The sequence below is a fragment of the Topomyia yanbarensis genome, chromosome 3 (genome assembly GCF_030247195.1).
Source record: "Topomyia yanbarensis strain Yona2022 chromosome 3, ASM3024719v1, whole genome shotgun sequence".
Classification (NCBI taxonomy): domain Eukaryota; kingdom Metazoa; phylum Arthropoda; class Insecta; order Diptera; family Culicidae; genus Topomyia; species Topomyia yanbarensis.
In genome coordinates, this window is record NC_080672.1 from 128,283,794 (window position 1) to 128,310,108 (window position 26,315).

General features: G+C 37.2%; 2 protein-coding genes across 3 annotated transcripts; one reads left to right on the forward strand and one right to left on the reverse strand.

Moving 5' to 3' along the window:
- Nucleotides 1-1,030: 1,030 nt before the first annotated feature.
- LOC131694335 (poly(U)-binding-splicing factor half pint-like) lies at nt 1,031-25,653 on the forward strand. Of its 2 annotated transcripts, XM_058983000.1 has the most exons (6): nt 1,031-1,175; nt 1,452-1,707; nt 21,914-22,042; nt 22,550-22,835; nt 23,715-24,218; nt 24,321-25,653. In XM_058983000.1, the coding sequence occupies exons 1-6, from the start codon at nt 1,155-1,157 to the stop codon at nt 25,273-25,275; spliced, it is 2,151 nt and encodes a 716-aa protein (XP_058838983.1). In that variant the 5' UTR covers nt 1,031-1,154; the 3' UTR covers nt 25,276-25,653. The 2 variants fall into 2 exon arrangements, with proteins under 2 accessions (XP_058838983.1, XP_058838984.1); XM_058983001.1 differs by lacking the exon at nt 21,914-22,042.
- LOC131694342 (NADH dehydrogenase [ubiquinone] 1 alpha subcomplex assembly factor 2-like) lies at nt 25,546-26,315 on the reverse strand. The gene is made up of 2 exons (XM_058983014.1): nt 25,949-26,315; nt 25,546-25,885 (listed from the first exon to the last, which is right to left on the reverse strand). The coding sequence occupies exons 1-2, from the start codon at nt 26,191-26,193 to the stop codon at nt 25,684-25,686; spliced, it is 447 nt and encodes a 148-aa protein (XP_058838997.1). The 5' UTR covers nt 26,194-26,315; the 3' UTR covers nt 25,546-25,683.

Below are 26,315 nucleotides of genomic sequence, written 5' to 3' on the forward strand. Positions count from 1 at the left end.
TTATGTACACGGTTTAGCCCTTCCGCAAATGGTGGTTGCTGAAGGGCGAAATCACGACTGGGATGCAAATTGGGCGTAAGCATTTTTTTAGTTTCTACCCACTAAAAGCACATAGGAATTAAATTCTTTGTTATATTGTCATAAGGTTTAACGAAAAATGCTTCCGGAAAAACACGGTCATAAAGTAATTTATACCCGAATAGAAATGTACAGTAACAAAACCATGATTTTCACTGTGACAGTACAGTAATTTTACAATAATTTACAGTAAGTTTAAGTGTTATGCTACAATACAAAAACAATAAACTTTAATGTTTTTACAGTAAATTTCAATGTTCAATAGACTTTTACAGTGAAAAAGGGGGGTGGTTATGTATCTTAACATTAAAAAAAATCAATTTTTCGCCATACATTTTTTTTCTCGAAAACAGTAAAATTTAATGTGAATGCATTGTTCCAGTTTTTTGCTGAACAGTGAAATTTATTGTTACATGAAATTTTATTGTAAATCTACTGTCAGAACTTGGCATCGAACAATGTTGAAACAGTAATAACTATAATATTTATTGTTTTATGATTGTTTGTAGGGTAAAAGCTATTGTAAAATTCTATCCGGGTACCTACAATAAAAACTACATTTAGAAAACCTTCGCCGAATATTGAAACTGATTTTTCTCCATTTGAGTACATTGCGACTTAGGCCCTAATGAAAGATCTGTGTCGAATTATCGTTTAACTCGAGCTGGCAACAATAAATACACCGAGCTCCCGGTCAACAACTGTCAGTAACAGAATAATGCACTTAAACAGAGCTGCCATTTACACAGATTTATCTGTATGAGACAGATTTTGTAACGAAAATAAGGATCTGATTGATTAGATTTAATATAGATTAACAAAACATAATACAGATTATACGAAAAAATTGGTTTCTGGGTTAAATACAAATATCATGTTTGTTGAGAATTTTTTTTTATTAGGATAGCACAGATTTTATACAAAATCATCTGGCAACTCCGGTCTCGAAATCTAAACTGTCATTCTCATTCGTGGTGAAAATTTTTGCTCAAATTGGTTGCGTTTAGTTCAGAGTGGAACAAAATTCGTTTTTGAACTCAAATACGTGTTAAAACGAAAATTTTCTTGGGTATATTATGAACGGAGCAGTCGTAATGGTGAGTAGTGTATTATTTTTTATTAAATCGTGTTATCTAGCATAAAAAGCTGGATTTTAAAAATAGGCACAATGCGTAGCGCCTCAAAAATCGATCATGGCGGCGGACGATCCGTTTTCTTTCCGTGGTTGTTTTCTTATCGTTCCAAAGTTTTTGTTAGTAGTGGTGTAACTTTATGACAGTAATGCGAATGTGTTGTTATTAATGTTTACAAGCATGCCGGTTCTTTTTTTAACTAGTGTTAAGTTATGATCTTGCTTATAATTCTGTTCGCAGGGTGGTGCTAACGATTACGCTAACAGTGGTGGCAGTAGCAACAGCAACATTAACGAGTCTTCCCCTGTTCGGGATGATTATCGTAAAGACGGTTCCGAAGAGCCATCCCCGGCGAAGTCTTCGTCTTCTAAACGCGAAAAAGACCGCGACCGTGACAGCCGTGAAAGTCGCGGAAAGGACCGTGACCATGATAGCCGTGATCGCAGCCGTGACAGAGATCGTGGTCGTGACCGTCGCGATCGTGAGCGAGATCGTGGTAAGTAACGAATATTGAATTGTTTTCCGATTACCGTATCCATGTGCAGAACACTATTTCAAACTGGTAGCATTGTCGTAGAGTAAAATAGTTATACAACTACATTGTAAAGTGTATCTGCACAAGGTTTTATTTCACTATCGCGTTATGTAAATTGCCTATTGGCGTTGTATTGTAAACAAAATGCTGTTTGCTCTCGTTTGTTTTATAGGCTCAAATTACCCAATAGGCGCGACATTAGCAAACCATACACATATTTTTATTATCCACAGCGCGCTGGAAATGTTTGACGATTTTCATCACTTTGTTTTTTTGTGTTTCATCGTTTATTTGTGATTTTATTTTCCACTAATGTTTGGCGGTTTTCTGCTTTTCTGCTTAGATTTTGCAGACTCCGGCACCGAACAGAGTATTTTTCTACCGCTACTACCGCTGTCACTACAACCAGAATAAAAGTGAGAAAGTATTAACAATTGAAAATAAAAACATGCTCGTCGAGCGCGACCGTGTGCGCGCAAAGGGTTGTGATAAACGCAGAGGTGACTTTCTCTCATCTTCTCTATTTTTTTCTGTTTCGTGTAGCCCTAAACAAACAGGACATCTACGGCGAATAGTTGTTGAAACAAGAGTTTCCCTGCCATTTGATTTGACTAACCATGTCAATTCGGTAAATTCAAGCTATATGCCGGAAGCGCTGAGAAACGATTACCGAATATTATGTATCTAAGTTCCACTTGAAATTTTGCGTATAAGCTTGCTGTAAAACTATTATTTCGGACGTCAGAACAAGATACTCTTAACCCTTGAATGCATGAAGCTTATTTTTCCTTGGTACTCACTTTTCTGGATGAATAGGATATATACCGCTTGATAAGGCTTTATATCACGGAATTCGGTATGTTGCCAAATGGCAACAGTATGCATTTAATGGTTAAAGTACAGGTTATGAAAGATGCTAAATTGTAGTTATGGCTAAAAATGTCCTACTATTACCTTACGACATCCGTTATCGTAGATTGTGCAGCCAAACAAATGTAAACTAGTTTGTAGGACTCACTTTTAGAGCACATTGTCATAAATTCGTATGAAATAACATTGTTTTGATATGCCATATCGTCGCTGCTGTGCTATCTTATGACAAGCGCAATTTAGCACAGGAAAAACAATTTTTAAAGTTTGAGATTGAATATCTTGAAACTCATAAATGGTATATACAATTCAAAGAATATTGTTGCTTCTATCTATTCTGTATTAATCTCTCAAATATTACGACGATCGGTTGACTACGAGTTTTTATTATAAATGTAAACAAAAGTCGCACTCACACATACAAACTTGCAGTTTAAAACTTAAACTGCATTTTTCTGACAATTCGTGTATTTTTGTTTTGAAAATGATTATGCGTGTTTGTCAGATACATAAAAACCGCTTATGCTTCAAGATAACTTGAGCCGATCCCTAGACAAAGTCATTTGAAGCAAAAAATTAAAATTTTCTCAGCGCGTTACTCACTATATCACTTTGTAGAGGTTTTTTGATTTACACATTTGCCCGGTTTTCACAAACATAAAGAATCATTTCAAACATGAGCAATTCTTTGAATTTATATACCAAGTAGCTCTTGGCTTTTTTCGAAAAACCGAAACCAAGGAAGCGGCGGCCCTCGCAAGTAAACCTGGGCCGGAGCGATGTCAGACAGCATCAATTACAAGCATAGCCCCATCAGGCGTCAATGCCTAATATAGCAGAGAATTTAATGTATATTTCAAATTATGCCAGCATTGTGTCAAAAGACTATTATACCAAATCAACATTATCCCAAACGAAATCATGTGTTACTGCTTCCAAACAAGCATCATGATCATTTTGCGAAAATACCACATGCTATGATAAAAGACCCTATGCCACATTAATGTCACCCCGTAATTTGGATACAAGACCAGGCAGCATAGATGTTGAAATCTTAAGTTTATTTTATCGCGAATTAGAACGCTGAATACTAAAATAAATGCAATTTATAAATCAAAACTTTTGACCGATTTTGTGGAATGTCGATTGTCACAATTAATCATCTTAAATCAAATATCGTCCGTTTGATTCTATATTGAAAATAATAATAAAAAGCACTTGCGTGTACTATCAAAAGAGATACTAGTATCTTGACTACTACGTATTACTGCGAAATCCCCCAAAAACGTTGGCGCTTGATGTAGAATGACTGAAGGCAGGGCATATGATATGTTTAGTCATATCATAGACAGGTGAACTCTTTTCGATACTATTCTGCTGCAAGTTTTTAGAAACAATCACCGGTTGGCTCACATCGATGATCTGTATTTCTCTTTCTTTTTCTTTCTTATGTTTGTACTTTCAGATTTTGAACGAAAGGTATGTTCTAGTCAGCGTCTCAGAGGGTCGTTTTGGCACATTTACTCTGAAACGTTGATCGATGACAGATGCATATGTGGGTTGTATTCCCTTTTCTCGCATGAGGAGCCTTCGTATTCTCCTCAGAAGGGCGGGCACTGCATTGAGTGATACATAAGTGCATACATATCAAAAAAATTTAAGTCAAACTTTTTGTTTAAAACATGGTTTTTCTGTCAATATGATGAATTTTTGTGATTTCGACGGACTAGTTTAATTACGTTCTCCCTTTCATTGTATCCATTTTTTCAAGAGACTCGTTCTGAAATAACACGAAGATTCTTTCGAGCATGCCGCCATGTCTGCCTGTCAGCAAAATCATATGCCAAACTCACAAGTTAAACAAACCGCACAAATCGTCGACTGACAGCGTGGCTGCATCAAACATAAGCTGTTCGGAAAACACATCAACGTTTCAGGCCAACCAGGATCAGGACACAGTTAAATGAAAACCGTCCGAAGACGAATAATTCTCTTTTTTTTTCTTTTCTTTTCTTTTTCTAAACTTTTGAAACCACGATTCACATACTGTGTTAACATCTTGTTGGTGCATCCATCTAAATTGAAGTGTCCTCGAATGAAACTGGCTTGAAATCTGCAACTAGCAAGACAAAGAACAAATTGAAATTTAAGCCACGCAAACTACCACAAACGAAAGACATATTTGATCAAATTTCTTGGTGTCAACTTTTCTTTCTTTTGTGTTTTCCATATTTTCAGCAAACTATGTGTCTTCTCTTTCCCACTCTTATTCATACGCGCTGGAGAAAAGAGAATTCCTGAGGATGCGCGCTTTAACCAAGTCCGTGCTCAGGAATGAGGCCTTGTCCAAATAACACTAACGAAAAACAATGAATAAGACAAATCATCACCTTCTTCCCCAAGAAAATGTGGACCTCATCAAGTCTGGAATGAACGGCCCGTTACCAATCAGTCGTCGATTTTTATTCTCTATATTTCTATTTCTCTTTTCATCTCTCTTTGTGTCTTGTTTTTACGTTTTGTTCGAGCTATACATATTCGCCATTTTTATCAAAACATTATCGTCACCTCATCCAACAGCATTTGTGAATGCCTGTGTGTAACCATATCCACAATCTACCGCATCTTTCACTCCGTGAAAAGAGGGTGTGACTATCTATTATATATAATTGAACCCTTTTCCGGACACAACCCGATCTACCAAACAAGGTCCCTGCGTACATCTGTCACCACTCACAGCAGAGCAATTAAAAATCTACCAAATCACAAATTCTCAATTAATCCATATTATTTTTCTATTTGTTTTTATTTATTTTCAGGATCTCTATTTCTCTCGCAAATTTTTCTGTTTTTGTTTTCGTTCTTTTTTATCTCTCTTGAACATCCTACCCTCGATAAAAAGACACGAATTATTGACTGCCCCTTCTGCCCAACTTCGAGATCATTTTCGCCCGATATTAACCTCTACTACACAACCAAGTTGCGCTTCCCACTGTTGCGAAACGAGCGAAATGATCTGAAAAATCTGAAGGGGAAACGCGCGCCGAAAAGGTTAGCTTTACATTTCTACTAAACTGATATTAGTTGTTTTTTTTATTTGAACGGTAGTCATCCAAAGTCCTCTCTTGTCAAATTAAACAAACAAGATAATACAGTTGAAAACAAAATGTGTCATTCAATTGTCCAATATATTTGAGTTCTAAGAGAAATATAATGATACGGGGCCACATGCCTTACATCAATGGTCTCTACGGAGGATTGTGAGGACGTAGCAAGCTCTTTCAGTTCATACTGTGTTCTACTAATTAATCACCCTAAAAGTTCTTAGAACGTTTAGGGTTTAGAACAAATCATTGGAAAACTAAGCTTTCGTTTACTGAAGGTTTCAATGATACAGTGAAGACCCGATTTTATTAACCCCCGATATTGTCTATCCCTGATTTTGTCAGCCTTGTATGAAAATTGATAGTTGGTAGTTTGATGAGTTCTAGCAGACAAACCACGTTGATTTCGAGTAAATCCTTGAGCATATTTTTCTTATCTTAGAGATCTGAAATATGCAAAAATAAATTTTTTAATTTTTTTGAGAATTTTGCGCTATTAGACCCCCTTAAGGGAATTTTAAGCTAAATAATCAGAAAAGGTTATGAAGCTATATCTAGGGACTAAAGAAGAATATTTTAGGAGCTTTGGTTTATTAAAAAGAAAGAAAAATAAATGTTCCGACTTTATCAATGTCCCCGTTTTATCAGCATAAAATGCACCAAGGGGCTTATAAAAACGTGTCTTTACTGTACTGATTTTTTGTACCTCAGATTATTGTTTCGTTTTTCGTTGAGAATTCAGATTTTACAAATCGTTTGGTTATATGAATTTCGAGTAAATGCAGATTCTACTATCCATACTCGCATAACAGTCCTATTTTCATAATTTTAATTAGCATAGCACTTGTCTTTAAAAAAATCAAAATGTCCTTTCAAAACCTAAGAAACAGAGTGATATAGCGGTGCAATATAGCCTGGAACGTTTATTTAGCAAAGTAAAACAGTTCACTCATAAGCTGCCCGAGCAGAGTCTGATAATAAATTGAAAACTAAACTTGATGCAATGTTCGGTAAATGATTACTCAGGTTACTATCGTTTTGGTCGTTTTAGCGGTTAAAAGATCAAAATGGAGAACAGCAAAATTGTCTTATGACATCAAACAGAAAACTATTTCTCCTATCAGTGAGATTAAAATGAAAGCTCATTGAGAGGTTGAAATTTTTTTGATAACAAAATATGTATTCACTTTAATGTTTTACCAAAGAAATATAAACAAAGAAAATTCTTCTAAGAACCGCAGAGTAGGTAAGGATAACAAAATGATATCAAAAATTGATGTCATATTTAAAAAATCTAATACTGAGAGCAAAATAAGATCCAATTTTATGCTGTTACCAAATATGAATTCTACTTGTTGTAATTTTGATGTTTGACCGTTTGTTGTACCTCAAATAATGTCGTGAAGCTAGATGAGCGTCAGCTTGTGATGTAAATCGTGATGATATTCTAATTAACTTTTAGTTTGGTCGATAAAAACTTATTTTTCAATCAATAGGGGGAAGTGGGCTAATTCGGACCCCCAGCTGTTTTTCAGCTATGGTAATATTATGAAAAGCATACACATCATTTTTATGGCTGTCATGTACTGCCCATAATCGCGAGTCAGTCCCATGTTCTGCGCCATTCCCTATCTACATGGGACTGACTTGCGATTAAAGGCAGTGTAATTCCGTTCTATCTCACACAATTTTGCGGCTCCCAGTTTTCTTTTGCGTGCGGTAGGAGCGAATGTTGTTCCGGAGCGCTTTTTTTTGGAAAAATGTAACAACAATTAAATAAATCAAGTGCATTATTGTGATTTTGGATCTGCCGGATATCTTGTTTTGAGCGAGACTATCAATTGTTTTCGTCTAATCGGTACATATGTAGATAATAGAATGTGGGCTGGTCCAAAACGGACCTTTAGCCGTATATATAATCTGACACGCGATCACGAAAAACCGTTTGAGAGGTAAGCATGCGCAGTCGGTTGAGGTTTCAGGAAAACATTAGTTTTCGCAAATCGGTTGACAGATTTCGAAGCTATAGCTCATAATCTATTTTTAGGTAATTTGGCCCAGCTCTTACTTTTTATTGTATATTTACTACAACATTTTATGTATCAAAGAGAACTTTTCATTTCACATTTCGAAATTTTGTGAAAATCATATAGAAATAACTTAGGCAAAAATAGGAATTCATTTCTATTGAAAACCCTAATAAACATGATACAAGAGCCTAACGACCTGTTCAGGATATCATCCAAACAATATTTGGAATCGCTGCACCATATGAGTTAAAGTTCGTGTATAATTTATTTTTATTAGGGAAAGACGATAAAAATTGAGTGGTCCGAATTGGAACAGGGTTGGAGTAATTCGGACCTTTAATGTACTTTTGCGCAGAACCGTTAATACCTAATACCTAATACCGAATTGGTCCAGTTCCCACTATAAATTTCACGAATTTTCCTATGTAAGATCAAGTGTTCCTTTAAAGCAGCGGTTTTAGTGTCTTTCTACTTGGATTTTTTTTTTTTTGATAACACAATAGTGTAAGAATGTATACTGGTGCAATGTTTTTGCTCAAAACAGTAACTAATTTCCGAATTCTAAGCCAATTTCAACCAAACTACTTGCAAATGATAAGAAATTAATTTGAGTCTCATAGACAGTATATGTTGATCTGTTCAGACATCTGGTCACGAATTTGTATGAAAATTCCGTGGGGTCTGTCCGAGGCTAGTTTTGCTTCAAAATTGACATTAGTAGGTGTAACGTAACCCCCAATAAATTACATATGTAAACGCCGCGTGATAGGAATACAGTAAAAACCCGTTTTTGTCAGTACCTTGGTGAATTTTGGGCTGATAAAACGGGGACATTGACAAAATCGGGACATATATTTTCCTTTTTTAATAAACCGAAACTCTTAAAATATTCTGCTTTAGTCCCTAGATATAGCCTCATAACCCTGATTATTTAATTTAAATTTTGCTTATGGGGGTCTCACAGTGCAAAATAAAAAAAAATGAATTTTTGTTTTTGCATATTTCAGATCTCTAAGATAAGAAAAATATGCTCAAGAAAGGATTTATTCGAATTCAACTTGGTTCGTCTGCTAGAGCCTATCAACCTGCCAACTATCATATGAGGCAGGCAGAATTGGGTCAAAAGCCTGTTAAAATCGGAGGCTAATAAAAGTTGATATTCACAACAAAAATTTTGCCGAAGAAGCAGAATTCGGAACTAATGGGACCGATCGTTAAGTGGGACACTATATCCAAAAGTCTTCACAGATCACAGAATTTGATGTGCCGCATAAAAGGAATAATCACTACTAGAATTGTTTGTTTCGAGCACTGTATTACGGAATTGCATTGCATTGTTTATTAATTACAGGGATGATGTTATTAGATATGCCGCATGACATAATGCTAACCAAGATAGTTTCGTCCGAAAAACCGTATTCCGAAATAACCGGAAAGGACTGTTACGTGTTCCCATGTACTTAGATGACTTTATATTTGATAGCATCAGGCATTGCATTTATCAGTCATATGAGTAAATGCGTCCGGATAATTTGCTACTGCGACAATAAAAACTCTGGCACTCACACAACTCCGGATAAATACAATGCGTTATTTCTCCGGATAAATAAAACCGCCGGAGAATGAGCGAATGAGTTTATCACGGTATCCTTTTTGCGCTCGCTGCTTTGTTGTCGCTATTCCAAAACACGAAAAAACAAGCCTATCGCACTTCTTTTGCGCTTTTCTTAGAAATTAAGTGTATATTTTGAGGTTTTTATGATTTCCTCAAAATTAAAATATGAGATGAGTATGAAAAAATCAAATGAATTTGATCCGGAAAATTATTCTCACGCTATTTGTGGAAACGGAGAATTTTGCGACTCATCTTATCTAGGAAAAGTGGGACATCGGATAATTACAATGCCTGGATAGCATTGTTCATAGAAAACTGAGATGATGTAACTTGATGTGTCGCGTAACAGGAATATTCACATAAACTTTTCGTCCGATGAACTGGAATTACCAGAATGGACCGTAAAGTTCTCTCGTGAGCCCGGATGGCATTGGTAATAGATCATCGTTAGAGCGCTGTATGGTAGGTAAATTCAGGCACATATGTTTCAGATATGGGAGCCTCCATTTCGGATTCACTATATCTCCCAGGTTAGAACTAGAGATGGGCGAAACAGTTCACTTCGAAGAACCATTCCCGACTGAACAGTTCTGTAAAAAGAACTAGTTCAGATGAACCGTTCTTCCGTTCAGCTGATATTTTACTTGTATCTAGCGAATGTCTCTCAAAACATTCGATTCTTGGAGACTATTATACCCCCTATTATACCCATGTATGCTTAACAAGTTCATCAAGGGTAGCGATTTCTTCATGATGTATAACTAGAGAAATAGAGAATGTGATGAGTCGTTCTTCGCCGGTTCCATTCTGGGAGAGCACAGAGAGCGGTTTGTGGGACGGCAAGTCGGTTCATTTTCATTCGTTCGCCTAAAAATCGGTCCGAGAAATTCGCCAAACGGCTTTGGGTCAGGTTCAGTTCATTCGCTTTGAAGAGAATTGAGAACTACCGTTCTTTTAAAAAGAACTTCCGTTCGCTCATTCTCTTCGAAGAACCAGTTCACTTGAACCGTTCGCGAACGAATGGCCCATCTCTAGTTAGAACCGCTTACACGTTGCCCGAAAATAACCTGCATGATTCCAAAATAAGTTTATATTGATTCAATACACGATAGCATAACAAATAAGGGAACTGGATCAATTCGAACGTAGTAAGGGTGCACTACAGAATTAGAACGTGTAAACCGATTTTCAAATACTTCTTCCTTGGGGCCCTATTCTCACAGTCATGTCGCCTAGTGACTAGAATAAAATTTCCTTCTAGTCTCTAAGTGACGTGACTGTGGGCCCCGTAAAGGCTGATCTTTTTTTTTTTTCTAATGCGACTTTTTTCGATCTTTTGACGTATTGTGTATAAACGGCTCTGCGCAAAAGTTCGCCAAAGGTACGAATTACCCCTACCCTGGTCTAATTCGGACGATCTTCATTTTATCGATTTTTTGCTATAGAAGTGAATTTGTTGCTATAGAAATGAACTTGTTTTTTCACTTAATTTCGAATTGCGAAATGAAAAGTAAGTTGCACACAATATACTTAAAAAATTTAAACATGCAATACAATATAAGAGATGTATAGGTTTTTCATAATCTTGTTCCAGATTGTATCTATGGATAAAGGTCCAAATTGGACCGACGGATATTTTACAATTTGCACACTGATCAAACGAAAACAGTTGATAGTCTCACCCAAAGCAAGATTTTAGATTAACCCTTTATAAGGCCCAGAGTTTGAGGCTATTAATGAATGTTATATTAATAAAAACACGGTTCTTTCACTTAGTTTAGAACATATTTACATTTATTTCGTAATAAAAACTGTTTTGAAAATATACTAGCTAATGTTTGATGTATTTCCAACGAGATTGGTCAAATATAAAGACCAATTGAGCTGGATCAGAAATTCGGAAAGAAATTAAGGTGGGTTACTGGTTATTACCTGATTAACAGTAAATAACCCTTGGATTCTGAGGATAAGTTGAAAAATGAGACCACATATTACAGACGTTCATTTATTCATTTTATTTTTTTCTTTGCTCTCTTAAACCAAATTTTCGGATTAAAAATAATTGTTTTTACAAATTTGCATCACCAACTTATAGAGTCTAGAGTATTTTTTCACAAACGAGCTAATTTTATGGTCCAAAAGGAAATTGCCACTTGCTAACATCCAAATTAATTCGAAGATCAGGTGGCTACTATACTATACTTGTATCGTTTTTGTCTAACGCGAAACTGAGTCAGGTTCCAACCCCAACTGCAGTTAGGGTCAGAGTTAGGCTCAATTTCGGGGCTAAACCCGCATTAGTTATATATAGCTTTCGCTGGGTTCACAGATGACTTGTCAGGTGTTTGTCCATCTAGGGGCAGATCACTCTAGAAATATATAACAAATTTGCATCAAATTAAAAAAAAATGAATTGTTGGACATAGAAAGAGTGTCTTGCGTCGGACATGCAACGCCGAAAAAATTACTAAATTTCTATTTTTATGGAAAGAAAATGCATTTGATTTCGCTGATTTTTCAAAAATGCTTCATAAGTGATCTACCCCTAGTTGTCGGCTCTGCTAATGTTGGAGCAAAACTATCACAATCTTTACGTTTTTTCTTTAACATATCGTAGTATGTTAGCCGTATGTATACCGAATCTCCAATGAATGCATCTAATTTTTTTATTTGATTTGTTTTTTTCGTTACCGACAACATTATTTGTGAGCTGCTGAAGCTTAGGATGACCCTCACCGTGCGTTCGAAGAAGAAAGCTAAGATGAGTATTTTTATATATTATTCACTACACACATATACATATTTATTCTCTCGTACTATATAAACGTCCATGCAACAAAACAAACGCCTTCGGGAACATACAAGCGCTGGACACAAGCAACAATATGTATGGGTCATTTACAAATCGCATACCTTCAAACGTTGACATTTTTGAGTAGTCTGATTTTTTATATAACTTCTGTGTACAAAATTACTGCGCATATATTCCAGGATTCAAACAAAAGTATTTACAAAAATTTCATGAAAATCTAATGATTTATCGCATTTCTTCAAATCTTCTGTTACTAAAAATGTATTAACTCTGGTTATATTGATCTAATCAGTCTTTTTTTCTTTTGTGCATAATTTCATGCGCTTTTGAAGTGCTTTTAAACCATATTTTTACAGTTGATTTTTTTTTATTTTTGAAGAAAATTATATAGGGGAACCCGTGGCTAGTCGGACTTACCTCTAAGAAAATCGCCCTTTTGGGTGAAAAAATTAATCTATGAAATATTTATTAGAGAAACTCCGTAAGAAGCAAAAAAATAAATTCCGTTACAAAAACTTTGAACTAGTGACTGTGCATTTTTAGAGGCGCATCGTCGAAATTTTGTTTTACGGTATATTATAGCTCAAAATCTACTGGAACAATCGTTGTGTAATATTGCGCAGTTTTTATTCACATAATTTCCAGGTAGCTACAGTACCTTTTATTTTTTGCTCGATTTTTTAATGTTTCGTAGCAGTTTGAATCCGAAGGTTCAAATTTTGTTGAAAATAAATCGGTTTAAACGTTATTGTAAAAATATTACCAATAATTTTGTAAAAATTAACTGTAAATTGAGAATGCTGTGAAGAAGGACTGTGCAAAATATTAGAACGATCGGTCTAGAAGATTTTGAGTAATGGGGCGCACCGCATTTTTTTGAGGTGCCCCCTAAAGATTAACTCTAGTTAATTCCATTTTCAACATGTTGCGATACATTATGCTATATTTCTCCTTAGTGGAGATCAATTTTAGTAAAAACTTATTTTTCTTGATTAAAAAGAAAAATGTTCGAAACCATCTTTGCGCGTGAAAAGCACAACATTTATAACTAAATTAGTTATAATATTTACGTTTCGACTTCGTCTCATCAGAATCCGATACTAACTTAGTGACAGAACTAAATGTAGCGATAAAAATTTGGGAAAATAGTTGAAATGATGGATAAAGGGCACAGACTAACAGACATAACATTATGAGGAAATTCCCTAAAAAACATCGATCCGACAATTTTCCCAGAACACTAGCTCCACCTTTTATTCACGGTCCCAAAAACACATTTGCTGGTGGATTACCCCTCAGGTTTGGGAACAATTTTTCACTAGTGGTTTATCCCCCATGTGCTTGTTCATATGTCAGTGGTGCCATAATTGCAAAGGTGGCTACAGTGCCAACTACACATATGTATTTAAAATAAGCGATAAAGCGGGCCAAGCATTGTTTTCGAGTGTCATGTCTGTTACTCTGTGTGAGGGGTTATATACAATGTTGTGGCGAAAAAGTGTGCCAAGTTTGTATTTTTTTAAAGTGTTTTATGCAAAGTTTATTTGAAAAAGCGAAAGACAGCTCGTTGGTAATACAGTAATGTTTCGATTATATCACGGTCGGTCTGTATTTTAGCGTGATATATTTGAAGCGTGATATATTCAAAACAAACCAAAAAATTACATTCAAGCATTAATCCATGTATTTCTATAAACAAAAAGTAATGAAAAGGTCAAGTTATTCAAAAGAATAAATCATAGTAGGGTAATGGGCCTATTTTTGCCATGCTTCTATAATCACACTACCCATTTGAAGCCGTTGGCAGCGTCTGCCATCTTTGTTCAACGCATTGGGTAAAACGGTATGGCATCAGTGGATAATTTTTCCCCACACAGCTTCACCTTACGTAGCACATACCGTTTCTTCAAATAGTTGAACCACCCAAAACTAAGCTTAAAGGGATCTGTCACATTAAGGTTTTGGACAAATATAATGACTATTCAAATCAGTGTATTCGAAGAGATTACGATTCAGTTCTCGTTGTTTCAACATCCATAGAAATAGTCCCATCACTAATTGTTGATGATGCCCTTTCAAAAGAAATGTATTCACATCGATTCAAGAGAAAATGCATGTCTAGGCATACCTACCATATCTTGCGTAATTTGTTTTGTCATTATTTTGTTAGATTTTCTTGTGGATAACTAACAATTTAAAAAAGAAGTCGATTTGTTTACCTGCTACACCAAACGGTCCCTCCAGACGGTCCCTTAAGGACACGGCAAATAAGTAACGAAGAATTTAAAACTAAAATTGAAATCGGTCGAAGAATATTTCGGCAATCCTAGTCATTGCAACAACGTCTTGGTAAAATATGATGTTGAGATTAGTCACGTTTAAAGTTTCGCGCCCCCCCCCCCATTACTTATACCTCTATAAAATTTTCAGATACTTTCTTAAGAATTTATACTTTAAAATAAAAGAATAAAAAAGTTCGACTTTTTGACCGACCTCATCATATATAAACCCTTAACGAAATGGTCCGAAACCTAATAATAGGCTCATTACCATATATGTAAATAAGCAAATCAATTGTAAAAAAATCCTAAAAGTGCCAGGACACAACATGTGGCCTAATTGGATCAAACCGTAGTGTGCCTTATCTGTTTTTTGAAAAGCGTGATATAATCGAGATAAAACCGTGATATATTCGAGGGTGATATAAACGGGTATTGATATAAACGCATAGTGATATAATCGAAACATTACTGTATTTAAAATATGCGATAAAGCGGGCGAAGCATTGTTGAGTGTCATGTCTGTTCCTCTGTGTGAGGGGTTATATACAAAGTTGTGGCGAAAAAGTGTGCCAAGTTCGTATTTTTTAAAGTGTTTTATGCAAAGTTTATTTGAAAAAGCGAAAGACAGCTCGTTGGTAATACTATCGAAGATAGAAAAACCAAGTTGAATTTAAAAAAAAATATTCAAGGTTGTCGGTGTTATGGCCCATCCCCCGAAGTATGTTTTTTGGCAGAGGTTTGCGGTGAATGCTCTTCAAGCCGAACCGCTCAACTGAAATCCAAAAAAATAAAAAGATTATTGAAGAAAAATGTATTTTGGTATACTTGAACGGATCGGTTTCCTAATAGAAATTTTTTTCTTGCAAAAAACATGTTGACCATAAAATGGAGTTTTTTGGTGTTCCAAATGTTAAACAAAAATTCATTGCAAAGAATCGAAAAAAAATTTATGAAAAAGGAACCGTTCAAGTACACGAGAATGTAAATACAAACAATTCAAAAAAAAATTGTGAAGATGGGATGAATAGTTTTTGAGATATCACGTTCACCACAACGTGATATCTCAAGAATTTCAACTTAACTTTTCAAAAAAAATTCATTCCGAGATAATTATGTTAAAAATGTGTGTTAACTTCATTCGTGGAAGGACCAGCTCGCTACAAATGGCTGTAATTTTAAATCTAGTGCTCCGATCTGCATGAAATTTTGCACAGATACTTTCAAAAGCATGTACTTTCAGAATATTCAATATTTTTTCCTCTCAATTTTTTGAGTTTCAATTTTGTATATAACCCCTTAATGTATGGAAATTGACTGAATAGACCAACACTTCTTGTATCGCCAGAACGATATTTTTTCCACCAAGAATACCATAATCCACCTCTTAATGAGCCCCCGTCACACCGTAATCAAACTTTCATATTGCAACAATAAATATTATATGTACTACCGTGCTAGGCATAATTGTCCCATGTTACTTTTTGAGGATGAACCAGTCACATATATTTTTCGGAAAACACATTCGAAAACACGAAACAAAAAAAACCTCAAAGTCAAACAGTTTGTTCGACTACTTGAAAATACCAACTTTGTCCGTCTTATTGTTGAATTTTGACGCATAATTAAATATCAAAAAACTAGGAGTGGGTAATGTCCGGGACGTAACCGCGGTGTTGACGTAGGACTAAACTTGGGCATATCATATGACATTCATGGATAATTTGAGCCAATGCACTTTTTGAATGAATGTTTACTGGAAATTTCATGTCGAATGAGATTGCCACATTCACTGATTTTCTAGGACTTGCAAAAACCTTCGGGTTTGTAGATTAATTTGATAAACATTTGCTTATATGAATCACTGGTAAATGTACACAAGAATTGACAGGCGCAAACTTATTAAATGGAACTTTCTAATTCAATTCTTTCTCCATTATGTTTTCATCCTAAAAAGAACGGTTTGTAGATAACTATGTTTGGTGATACCAGACGAGAATCCTTGCTAACGATTCGAACCTTGCCCGAATTCGCTTCTGCTGCGTACATACACGAACATTCCCCTTTCGCAGCTCACATCGAATGAGCATTTTATATCGGAATGCGATCTCTTTTATAAACTTCTTAGTGCAGATGGTAGTCCATCCCTTTGTGCGACAAATGAAAATATTTTCATCATTCGTTTTGGCGTGGCATTCGCTTAGTAGCAGGGTTGCCACATTCACTAATGTTCTAGAAAGATTTGCATTGTAGATTAATTCGATAAACATTGGTTTATATGTGTCATTGATAAAGTACAGCAGACGACAGGCGCAAACTCAATCCAAGTTATTAAAAGGAGCTTTCTAAATAAATTCTTTCTCCATTATATTTTCATCCTAATAAGAACGGTTTGCAGATAACTATTTTTGGTGATACCAGACGATTACATACACCAGATGCGTACATACACGAACATTCCCCTTTCGCAGCTCACATCGAATGAGCATTGTATATCGGAATGCGATCTCTTTTATAAACTTCTTAGTGCAGATGGTAGTCCATCCCTTTGTGCGACAAATGAAAATATTTTCATCATTCGTTTTGGCGTGGCATTCGCTTAGTAGCAGGGTTGCCACATTCACTAATGTTCTAGAAAGATTTGCATTGTAGATTCTTTCTAAATAAATTCTTTCTCCATTATATTTTCATCCTAATAAGAACGGTTTGCAGATAACTATTTTTGGTGATACCAGACGAGTACATACACCAGATGCGTACATACACGAACATTCCCCTTTCGCAGCTCACTTCGAATGAGCATTGTATGTCGGAATGCGATCTCTTTTATAAACTTCTTAGTGCAGATGGTAGTCCATCCCTTTGTGCGACAAATGAAAATATTTTCATCATTCGTTTTGGCGTGGCATTCGCTTAGTAGCAGGGTTGCCACATTCACTAATGTTCTAGAAAGATTTGCATTGTAGATTAATTCGATAAACATTGGTTTATATGTGTCATTGATAAAGTACAGCAGACTTGACAGGCGCAAACTCAATCCAAGTTATTAAAAGGAGCTTTCTAAATAAATTCTTTCTCCATTATATTTTCATCCTAATAAGAACGGTTTGCAGATAACTATTTTTGGTGATACCAGACGATTACATACACCAGATGCGTACATACACGAACATTCCCCTTTCGCAGCTCACATCGAATGAGCATTGTATATCGGAATGCGATCTCTTTTATAAACTTCTTAGTGCAGATGGTAGTCCATCCCTTTGTGCGACAAATGAAAATATTTTCATCATTCTTTTTGGCGTGGCATTCGCTTAGTAGCAGGGTTTCCACATTCACTAATGTTCTAGAAAGATTTGCAAAAACCTACGGGTTTGTAGATTAATTCGATAAACATTGGTTTATGTGTCACTGCTAAAGTACAGCAGACTTGACAGGCGCACACTCAATGCAAGTTATTAAATGGAACTTTCTAATTCAATTCTTTCTCCATTATGTTTTCATCCTAAAAAGAACGGTTTGTAGATAACTATGTTTGGTGATACCAGACGAGAATCCTTGCTAACGATTCGAACCTTGCCCGAATTCGCTTCTGCTGCGTACATACACGAACATTCCCCTTTCGCAGCTCACATCGAATGAGCATTGTATATCGGAATGCGATCTCTTTTATAAACTTCTTAGTGCAGATGGTAGTCCATCCCTTTGTGCGACAAATGAAAATATTTTCATCATTCCACATTCACTAATGTTCTAGAAAGATTTGCAAAAACCACCATTCAAAGCACGGCTAATTAATGCTTTTACAAAATCATTTCTATCAAAATTTACGGTAAAATCTACGGAATCTACTACACAATTGTTTTAATTATTTCCCAACAAATCGCGCAAAAATCTGTTCCGTACAGCACAGCGCAATAATTGACGTTGGAAAACAAATCGGCAACTTCAGCTGCCAAACACTTAGAAACGATCGAAGCATTTTTCCGTTAATATCACTTTTCTGACTCAAATTGTTGTAGGTATTTTATTGCTTCCGTCCAATTGGTCAGTTTATTGGTTTTATCGCACATTTTTTGGATATTATTATAGAAAATAACTAACCCGATAAGAGGGAAGTTATTTTCCAAAGCACGAAATGGAAATTTCAATTGTAATTCTTCTGAGAACGATTTTGTGGTCCTAATAAGGACCGTTTCTTGTGAATATTATTTCGCCGTTTCCCGCTCGGCATGATGATTATTCGCTTGGCATGGATAGCGCACAGATTGGTATTTTCCAACAAACTAACCAGGCAGGCCTCGCTGGCTTCTTAAAGGGCCATTACGGCTGAGCTCCGGAAGAGTAGGTTTTGAAATTCTGTGCAATCTCACGGACCAGGCACTGGAAGAGCAGCTTGCGAATTAGTAACTCTGTCCACTTCTGAGAGCAATGAATTTCACGCAGGGCGACGACTGTTCTTGGTTGGCAGCGATAAGGCAGTAGCTATGATTTGGTTGGTGGTCAAAATGCAGCTTCTCGTTGAGCAGGTTCTGCTCTGTGGCTTACACACGTCTGGCTTTAAGAAAAACTGTGACACCCATATTTATAGGTTTTAGCATTAATGTTGATTCGCATTAAAAGTAGTTTTTGAACTTTTTAAACAAGTTTTACATAGCAAACAAGGTATCAATAGCAAGCGTTGAACGTTTTCCTTTCGATTTATGAAACAAAATTAGTAATTCCTTGAGTAGGAGAAAAGTTATTAGAGTTCAAAGTGTACGTAACGCATCCGTTTTGAAAATTTTGAAATGACACCCAGTATAGTAAAGAAAGACGTAAGTCCTACGTCAAAAGTGTCGACTGGTGAATGCGTTCATTTCTGATTTCGATGAAACCAAGAATTTCAGCTAACAATAAAAACCTTCATGCACATTTCAATAAACAAAATAAATAATAAACATCATTTCAATGGGTTTTAATAGGACTGATATGATCGTCTACAATTTTAAAAGCGATGACTACGACGACAGTATCGTTGAATATAAACTAGGACGAAAATCTTACAAATGACGACGTGAACGCGTGAATGCAGCGATGTTTTCTAATATTCTTAACTACTGCTTTAAGGTTCAACAGAGAAAGCTTGGAAAAGCGGCCATCTTGGAAAACGAAAAAATGTATTCGAGGCACTGGTAGAGTACTATTGATTGATTTCCATGAAGATTTTTCCAACGGTGTGAGAAAAAACTGCTTTTTCGTTTTCCAAGATGGCCGCTTTTACCAGCTTCCTCAGTTGAACCTTAAAAAACTCGAAACAAGACACTCGCACTACGAAACCACACTACTTTCAAGTTAACCACAAATATAAACAGCGGAGCAGACGCGCCTTTTCCAGACACTAGCGAAACGTGGAGCGTCAACTGAAATTTAAGCCTAAGTCGTTATGGAAATATGTGAATGAGCAGCAAAAAGAATCCAGGTTACCATCTTGTATATCATTGAAGGGAGTTTTAGTCACCGACACTAAGGAAATCTGCCAGCTGTTCTCCGACAAATTTTGAAGGGCTTTTCCCGACGAGCACCTTACACCACTACAAATCACCGCTCACTCCTTCTTTAGGACGCTCCATCACCCGAATTTGCGTCGATAATGTTACTATTCTTACAGCAAACTCCAAGCTGAAGGCATCTAGTTCTACGGCTTCTTGAACCCCTTCAACGAGTTTTCGAGATATCTGCCACCACGGGAATATTTCATATTTGTTGAAAAGCGGTTCACTTGTTTCCGGCCCATAAAAAGGGAAACAAATCGAACATCGACAATTATCGAGGAATTTCGTGTTTGAGTGCGGTACCCAAACTTTTCGATCTAGTTGTTTTAGATCCTAGTTTCTTTCGCTGCAAGCACTACATTGCAGACGACCAACACGGTTTTATACCTAAACGATCGACAACGACCAACCTGCTCTCGATCACAAGATGGATTCGCTGGCAGGTTGTATACCAATACTATTTACATGGATCTATCTGCATCCTTAGACCAAATCAACGAATAGCGAAGCTGTATAAATTCGGTATTCGTGCACTGCTACTGTTCCTACCTCAATGGTAGGAAACTCCAAATCAGCATTCAGGACTTTATCTGCACCATTCCGAGATACATCCTGCATTCCCCAAGGAAGTCTCCTCGGCCCAGTAATATGCATCCTGTATTGTAATGACGTCAATGCTAAATCAAAAAGACCTTGCCTTTCACCGACGATGCCGATACCGATTCTTTAGAGTGTACTGGAGAGCTTTAGTGCGTTCACGCGGAAACGCCATCCGATTCAGTTTAACTACCATTTGTTCGAGTCGCGCACTCCAAGTCACTCTCACGTCAAGGATCTCGTAGTCGTCATGGATTCGGCACTAACGTTCATACATCATGGATAAGGCATCAAGACAGCTTGGGTTCATTTTACAAATAGCGGAAAACTTTAGCCCCTCACAATATGCACACGAACTACACAAATGAAAAATAAAGCAGCGCAAACACAAAGTCACCTTGTAGGGCCACTTTTTTGTTTGCCCCTCAGGGGCAAACCAAACAGGAAGGAAGGCAAACCAAACTATAATTCAGATGAAGTTTGATAGGAAGAACGTTTTTAACATGTTTTTTGGTTGTCTTTACTACTTCCGAGCCTCCTTATTTCTACTCTTATTTGTGGAGTCAGGGAGTAGAATGGTCTATTGTAAAAGAGGAGAGCGGAGGTTCGCATGAAAATTGCAGAGTGTTTTTATTATTCTCCATTTGTGCTCTGAGGTGGATTCCATTTCCATCCCTAGCTGAAATATTGTCCATCCTTAAGGTTGCACAGAGAATGCGCAAAATTCGCAAACGAAAAAAGCAGTTTTTTCCACACCGTATGTCAGATTTTCATAAAAATCAATCAGCGTGTGTAGAATGTTGTTACAGTACTGCTGATTGATTTTTATGAAGATCTGACATGCGGTGTGGAAAAAAAACTGCTTTTTTCGTTTGCGAATTTTGCGCATTTTCTGTGCAACCTTAAATGTAATTAGTTTAAGCACAACCATTAGAGCCAAGGGGTCTGTTGGTAACGATACAACAAATAAACAAATAATATGCGTAGATTTTCTGAGTATAATAATCTAACTGAACATTTTTCGTAAAAATCCTAAATTTTTCTAATGGATTATAAATGATTATATTGTAAATGTTGGGTATTCGGCGATGATGTTCTATTTGTTACATCGTTTTTCTCCACATTGTAAATAAACTTCGATCGAGATTTTTTCAGTTTCATTTTTGGAACAAGAGACAATTGTACGTAGAAAAGCAATATCATGTACTCGAGGTGTTTTTTTCGGAAAACAAAGTTCTACATCACCGTCACTGTTGACAAATAAGATAATCTTTTTTCTTACCTTTTCGAATCAATAATAGGGCAGCAACTATTAAATCGTTTCAGACCAGATAAATCATCCTTCTAAAAATGTTTACGTTGAGCCGACGAAAACTGCTAAAAGCCCTCGGCTAGTAGAAGCAGAGCCAGGCGCGGTGAACCGCGTTCGAGCAGCATCAACAGCCCTGATATCAAGTATGGCTGTGTTCCCTCATATATAATATTGCTTGCAAATATCTATATTTCAAAATTGCCAAAAAAAACCGCATTTACTGATATATATATTAGGTCTTGGTAGAAAATTATGTATCCCATGTTTGCATATAGTTCCTCACTTCAAGACAAACAAAAAATATTTCGACGCTTATATGGTATCTTGGGGTGACGTGTGTATTTGGAACTTGTTCAAAGTGCTTACGTTATCTTACTAAAAAGGAAGCGCCCAGGTAAACATTAAGTGCGATTGCACTTGGTTCCTTAAACGTCTTGCAAACTTGTTAAATACTATTGGTATTTATGTATAACTGAAAACAAAATTTGGATCAAATTTTTACATAATTTGTTACACGGGGTCTCCCATTTTCAATTGTAAGTATAAGTGTTGCAAGACGTTTTTATTTTTGGATACGAATATTTGCCACACACAGAAAATATACTGTTTTTCTACTATCAGGTCCTCTAACACTGAACATTTCTCCGTAGATACGAAAATTCCGTCGTACATTGCACAACCAGTGTATGATCTCCGTCAGACGGCGGATGTAGCGTTTGGGCCCGGAACTCGTTCGGCTCTTCTGGGCATACTGGGCGGAGCTTTACCACGGCTAACCACCGAACAACATGAACTGGTTACTCGGGCTAAAAAGTACGCCATGGAGCAGAGTATCAAAATGGTGCTAATGAAGCAAACGCTTGCCCACCAACAGCAACAGTTGGCCAGTCAGCGGACCCAGGTGCAGCGGCAGCAGGCTCTAGCCCTGATGTGCAGGTAAGTTATTTTACTATGTTACGACAAAGAAAGATAAATTATTTTGGCCGATTTCTTCACCATCGCTTAACGTTTATGCCAGGTTCTAGGTATCTTTGAAAACGAAAAAAACAGTTTTCGTCGCTACCTTGTTCACACTGCTTTTGCTTTTGCATTTTACAGAACTGCTTTTACATTTTCTATAAATGCCGTTTGCGAGGCTTTTTCAGTTAATTCTTAACGCACCGATAAACTGCCCATGATCGCATATCAGTCCCATAAAGATCGGAAATCCCATAGAAAACGGGACAACTATGCGATCATGGGTAGTAAACCTGGTTGAAATCGGACCCTGCACGAGCCAAGAATATTGTCAATAAAAATATTGATGGACTACTTCAATATGTCAAATCCGTTTAAATTCTATGGCATCAATATTATCTACAACACCTCACATCAATATATAAATCAATAATTGGCTTATAGTGGACCCTACACTAGTAGAAAGATTGACAATAAATCGATTATTGATCAATGTCATCTTGAAAATATTGATTATGTAGAAATCAAATAGGACTGACGTATTGAAGCAGTCTTGTCAATATTTTTATTGACAATATTCTTGTCTCGTGTAGGGTCTGCTTATTATTGTCAATATTCCTGCTCGTGTAGGGTCCGTTTAAAAGCTAAGCGAGGGTGAAGAAATGGACCCGTACACAATGATGTCAACTCATTTGGAGGGACAAATCCGTTGAGTCCTAGTTATATATATGCTAGATGAATTCCGTGTTTGAATGACCATTTCCTTAGCTGATAAGATCTGAGTTTTAAAGAAAGGATTTCTGATTTAACGTAGTTTACATAACGGTATTCGACACTAATCCAACGTAATGTTTATAGAGTATACGTGGGCAGCATTTCATTTGAACTTAAGGAAGATACAATCCGCGCGGCGTTCCTCCCGTTTGGTCCCATAAAATCGATCAACATGTCGTGGGATCCGATCACGCAAAAGCACAAAGGTTTCGCCTTCGTAGAGTATGAAATACCGGAGGGGGCACAACTTGCACTGGAACAGATGAATGGAGCAATGCTGGGAGGGCGAAACATAAAGGTTGGGCGACCAAGCAACATGCCGCAGGCTCAGCAAGTTATTGACGAAATTCAAGAGGAAGCTAAGAACTACAATCGCATCTACATTGCATCCATTCATCCGGACTTGACCGAAGAGGACATAAAGAGTGTCTTCGAGGCATTTGGGCCAATTGTCATCTGTAAGATGTCCCAGGGTAGTGCCGCTCACACGCACAAGGGTTACGCGTTTATCGAGTACCAAACGAACCAGTCGGCGATTGAGGCTATCGCTAGCATGAATCTCTTTGATTTAGGTGGACAGTTGCTGAGGTGAGTATACATATTTCATGTTGGTAGTTAATCATGTCTCTCTCCCATTAGTTTCATAAAAAAATGTCCAATGTATCGGTCATAACGAATTTTCTTTTTCAGGGTTGGCCGTTCCATTACACCACCGAATGCGCTGATGGGTCCAGCTGCGAACTCCGCGATGCCAACGGCAGCGGCCGTTGCTGCAGCTGCTGCCACAGCTAAGATCCAAGCTATGGACGCCGTTGCAACCAACGCCGTGCTGGGTCTGTCGGCTACATCACCGACATTAAAAGTTGGTCTTGGAACCTTGCCAATCACACAGACTATCACTACGGCCTCGAATGCAGGTCTAGTTGCACAAACACAGCTAGCAGTCGCCGGACAAGCGGCAGTTATCGCGCAACCTGGATTGCTAGTGCCGCCAGTGACCAATGTCACTAGTTTGACATCATCACTACTGGGCAGTCCTGTTTTGGCTAATACGGCTGTGCCATTGCAGGCCGTATTGAGCGGAGCTAATCCAGCGGCCGTTGCTGCAGCAACCGCGGCTGCTGCGGTTGCAGCAGCAGCTGCTGCTGCCAATCCAAATGCTACAGCCGAAGAAGTGCTTAAGAAAGCCCAGGAAAAGCAACAAGAAGAATTGCAAAAGAAGCTGCTAGAGGAAGGTGAGCCGCAGACCCTGCAGCAACAAGAAACAATGTCAATCAAGGGCCAAAGCGCACGTCATCTGGTTATGCAACGGTTGATGCGTCCACGTGAAAGTAAGGTCATTATTCTGCGTAATATGGTGGGTCCCGAGGATGTAGATGAAACGCTGCAGGAAGAGATTCAGGACGAGTGTGGTAAATATGGAATTGTGGAGCGGGTTATTATCTACAAGGAGCGCCAATCTGAAGGTGACTATGCCGAGGACGACAACACCGACGTAATTGTCAAGATTTTTGTCGAATTCTCACAGGCCGCCGAAGCAGATAAAGCCTGCGAAGCACTCCACGGTCGCTATTTTGCTGGCCGACTGGTCAAGGCCGAGTCCTATGACCAAGCGCTCTTTGACCATGGCGATCTGTCTGGTTAAGATAGCAACACAGACGAAGAGCGTGACCACACTCTGATCCGCCTTGAATCTTCAAATGCAAAGCGTTTCTTCTATTTTAATGAAAAGCAGAAACTATTTCAACATCTACCCCAGCGCCAGTTAGTATTAAGGATAAATGTGTATGATCTATTTTACTATTCACTATTACCCGTGGCGAGAGCATGAAAAGAGATAAATCACATAAGCAAAAGTATATACCTATACCTAAGAACACACTTGTTGAGTCACAATTAAACAAAGTGAAAACGATTGATTTGCTAATCATAACAATTTAATTATAGCCTATTATTATAATTGTATATACAATAGCGCTTCTCATAAGCAGATCAAATAAAGCTTCATTATTTTAAAAACGGATACTGCTAGAAACTATTCATTCACTACGTATTATTTTTCCCTCTTGCCTTTTCCGGGCATTACTTCGTACTCTTCATACTCCGGAAACGATCCCATGCCAGTAGTTCGTTTTTCTAACTCATCAACGTCCTTCTTCTTGCCGTATTTTTCATCCAATTTGGCTGCATTTCGCTCTTTCATCTTCATTATAGCCAAATTACGTGTCAGTTCCTCTGCCGTCGGGGGTTCCTTTCTATGGGTAATTTTGAATATTAGGTAAACAAAAAACTGATTTTCCTGCATTCTTCAAGTATACCTTCTACCGCGCAACCAAGCCTCCCATTCAGCAGTAATTTCCTGACCGTATGCCTCCTTTTCAGTTGGTTCAAACCATCTTTGGACTCTACGTTGACCGATCGACGGGTTTGCCGGAATCTCGTAGTACTTGTTTCCGAAATAATCTTCACCCATGAAGTTACCCTTCCATTGGCGAGGTTTCAGCGAGTTTAGGAAATTTCTAAACACCATTTGGATTACACCGCGCGACGGTGGATTCGACATTGCAACAATGATATAGCTACTCAAGTAATAACAAGATATATCAGAATTAATTGTAAAAAGACGATTGAGTTTGTTATGTAAAATATCCTAGAACTAGTGATAATGAATAGAATATTTTCCAT

Bases quoted from the DNA above. Each gene is read 5' to 3' on its own strand.
- LOC131694335 (XM_058983000.1), top strand. From the start codon at position 1,155: ATGAACGGAGCAGTCGTAATG. The intron at 1,708-21,913 runs GTAAGTAACGAA...AAATCGTTTCAG, and splicing joins CGATCGTGAGCGAGATCGTG to ACCAGATAAATCATCCTTCT. The intron at 22,043-22,549 runs GTATGGCTGTGT...ATTTCTCCGTAG, and splicing joins ATCAACAGCCCTGATATCAA to ATACGAAAATTCCGTCGTAC.
- LOC131694342 (XM_058983014.1), bottom strand. From the start codon at position 26,193: ATGTCGAATCCACCGTCGCGCGGTGTAATCCAAATGGTGTTTAGAAAT. The intron at 25,886-25,948 runs GTATACTTGAAG...AATTACCCATAG, and splicing joins GCTTGGTTGCGCGGTAGAAG to AAAGGAACCCCCGACGGCAG.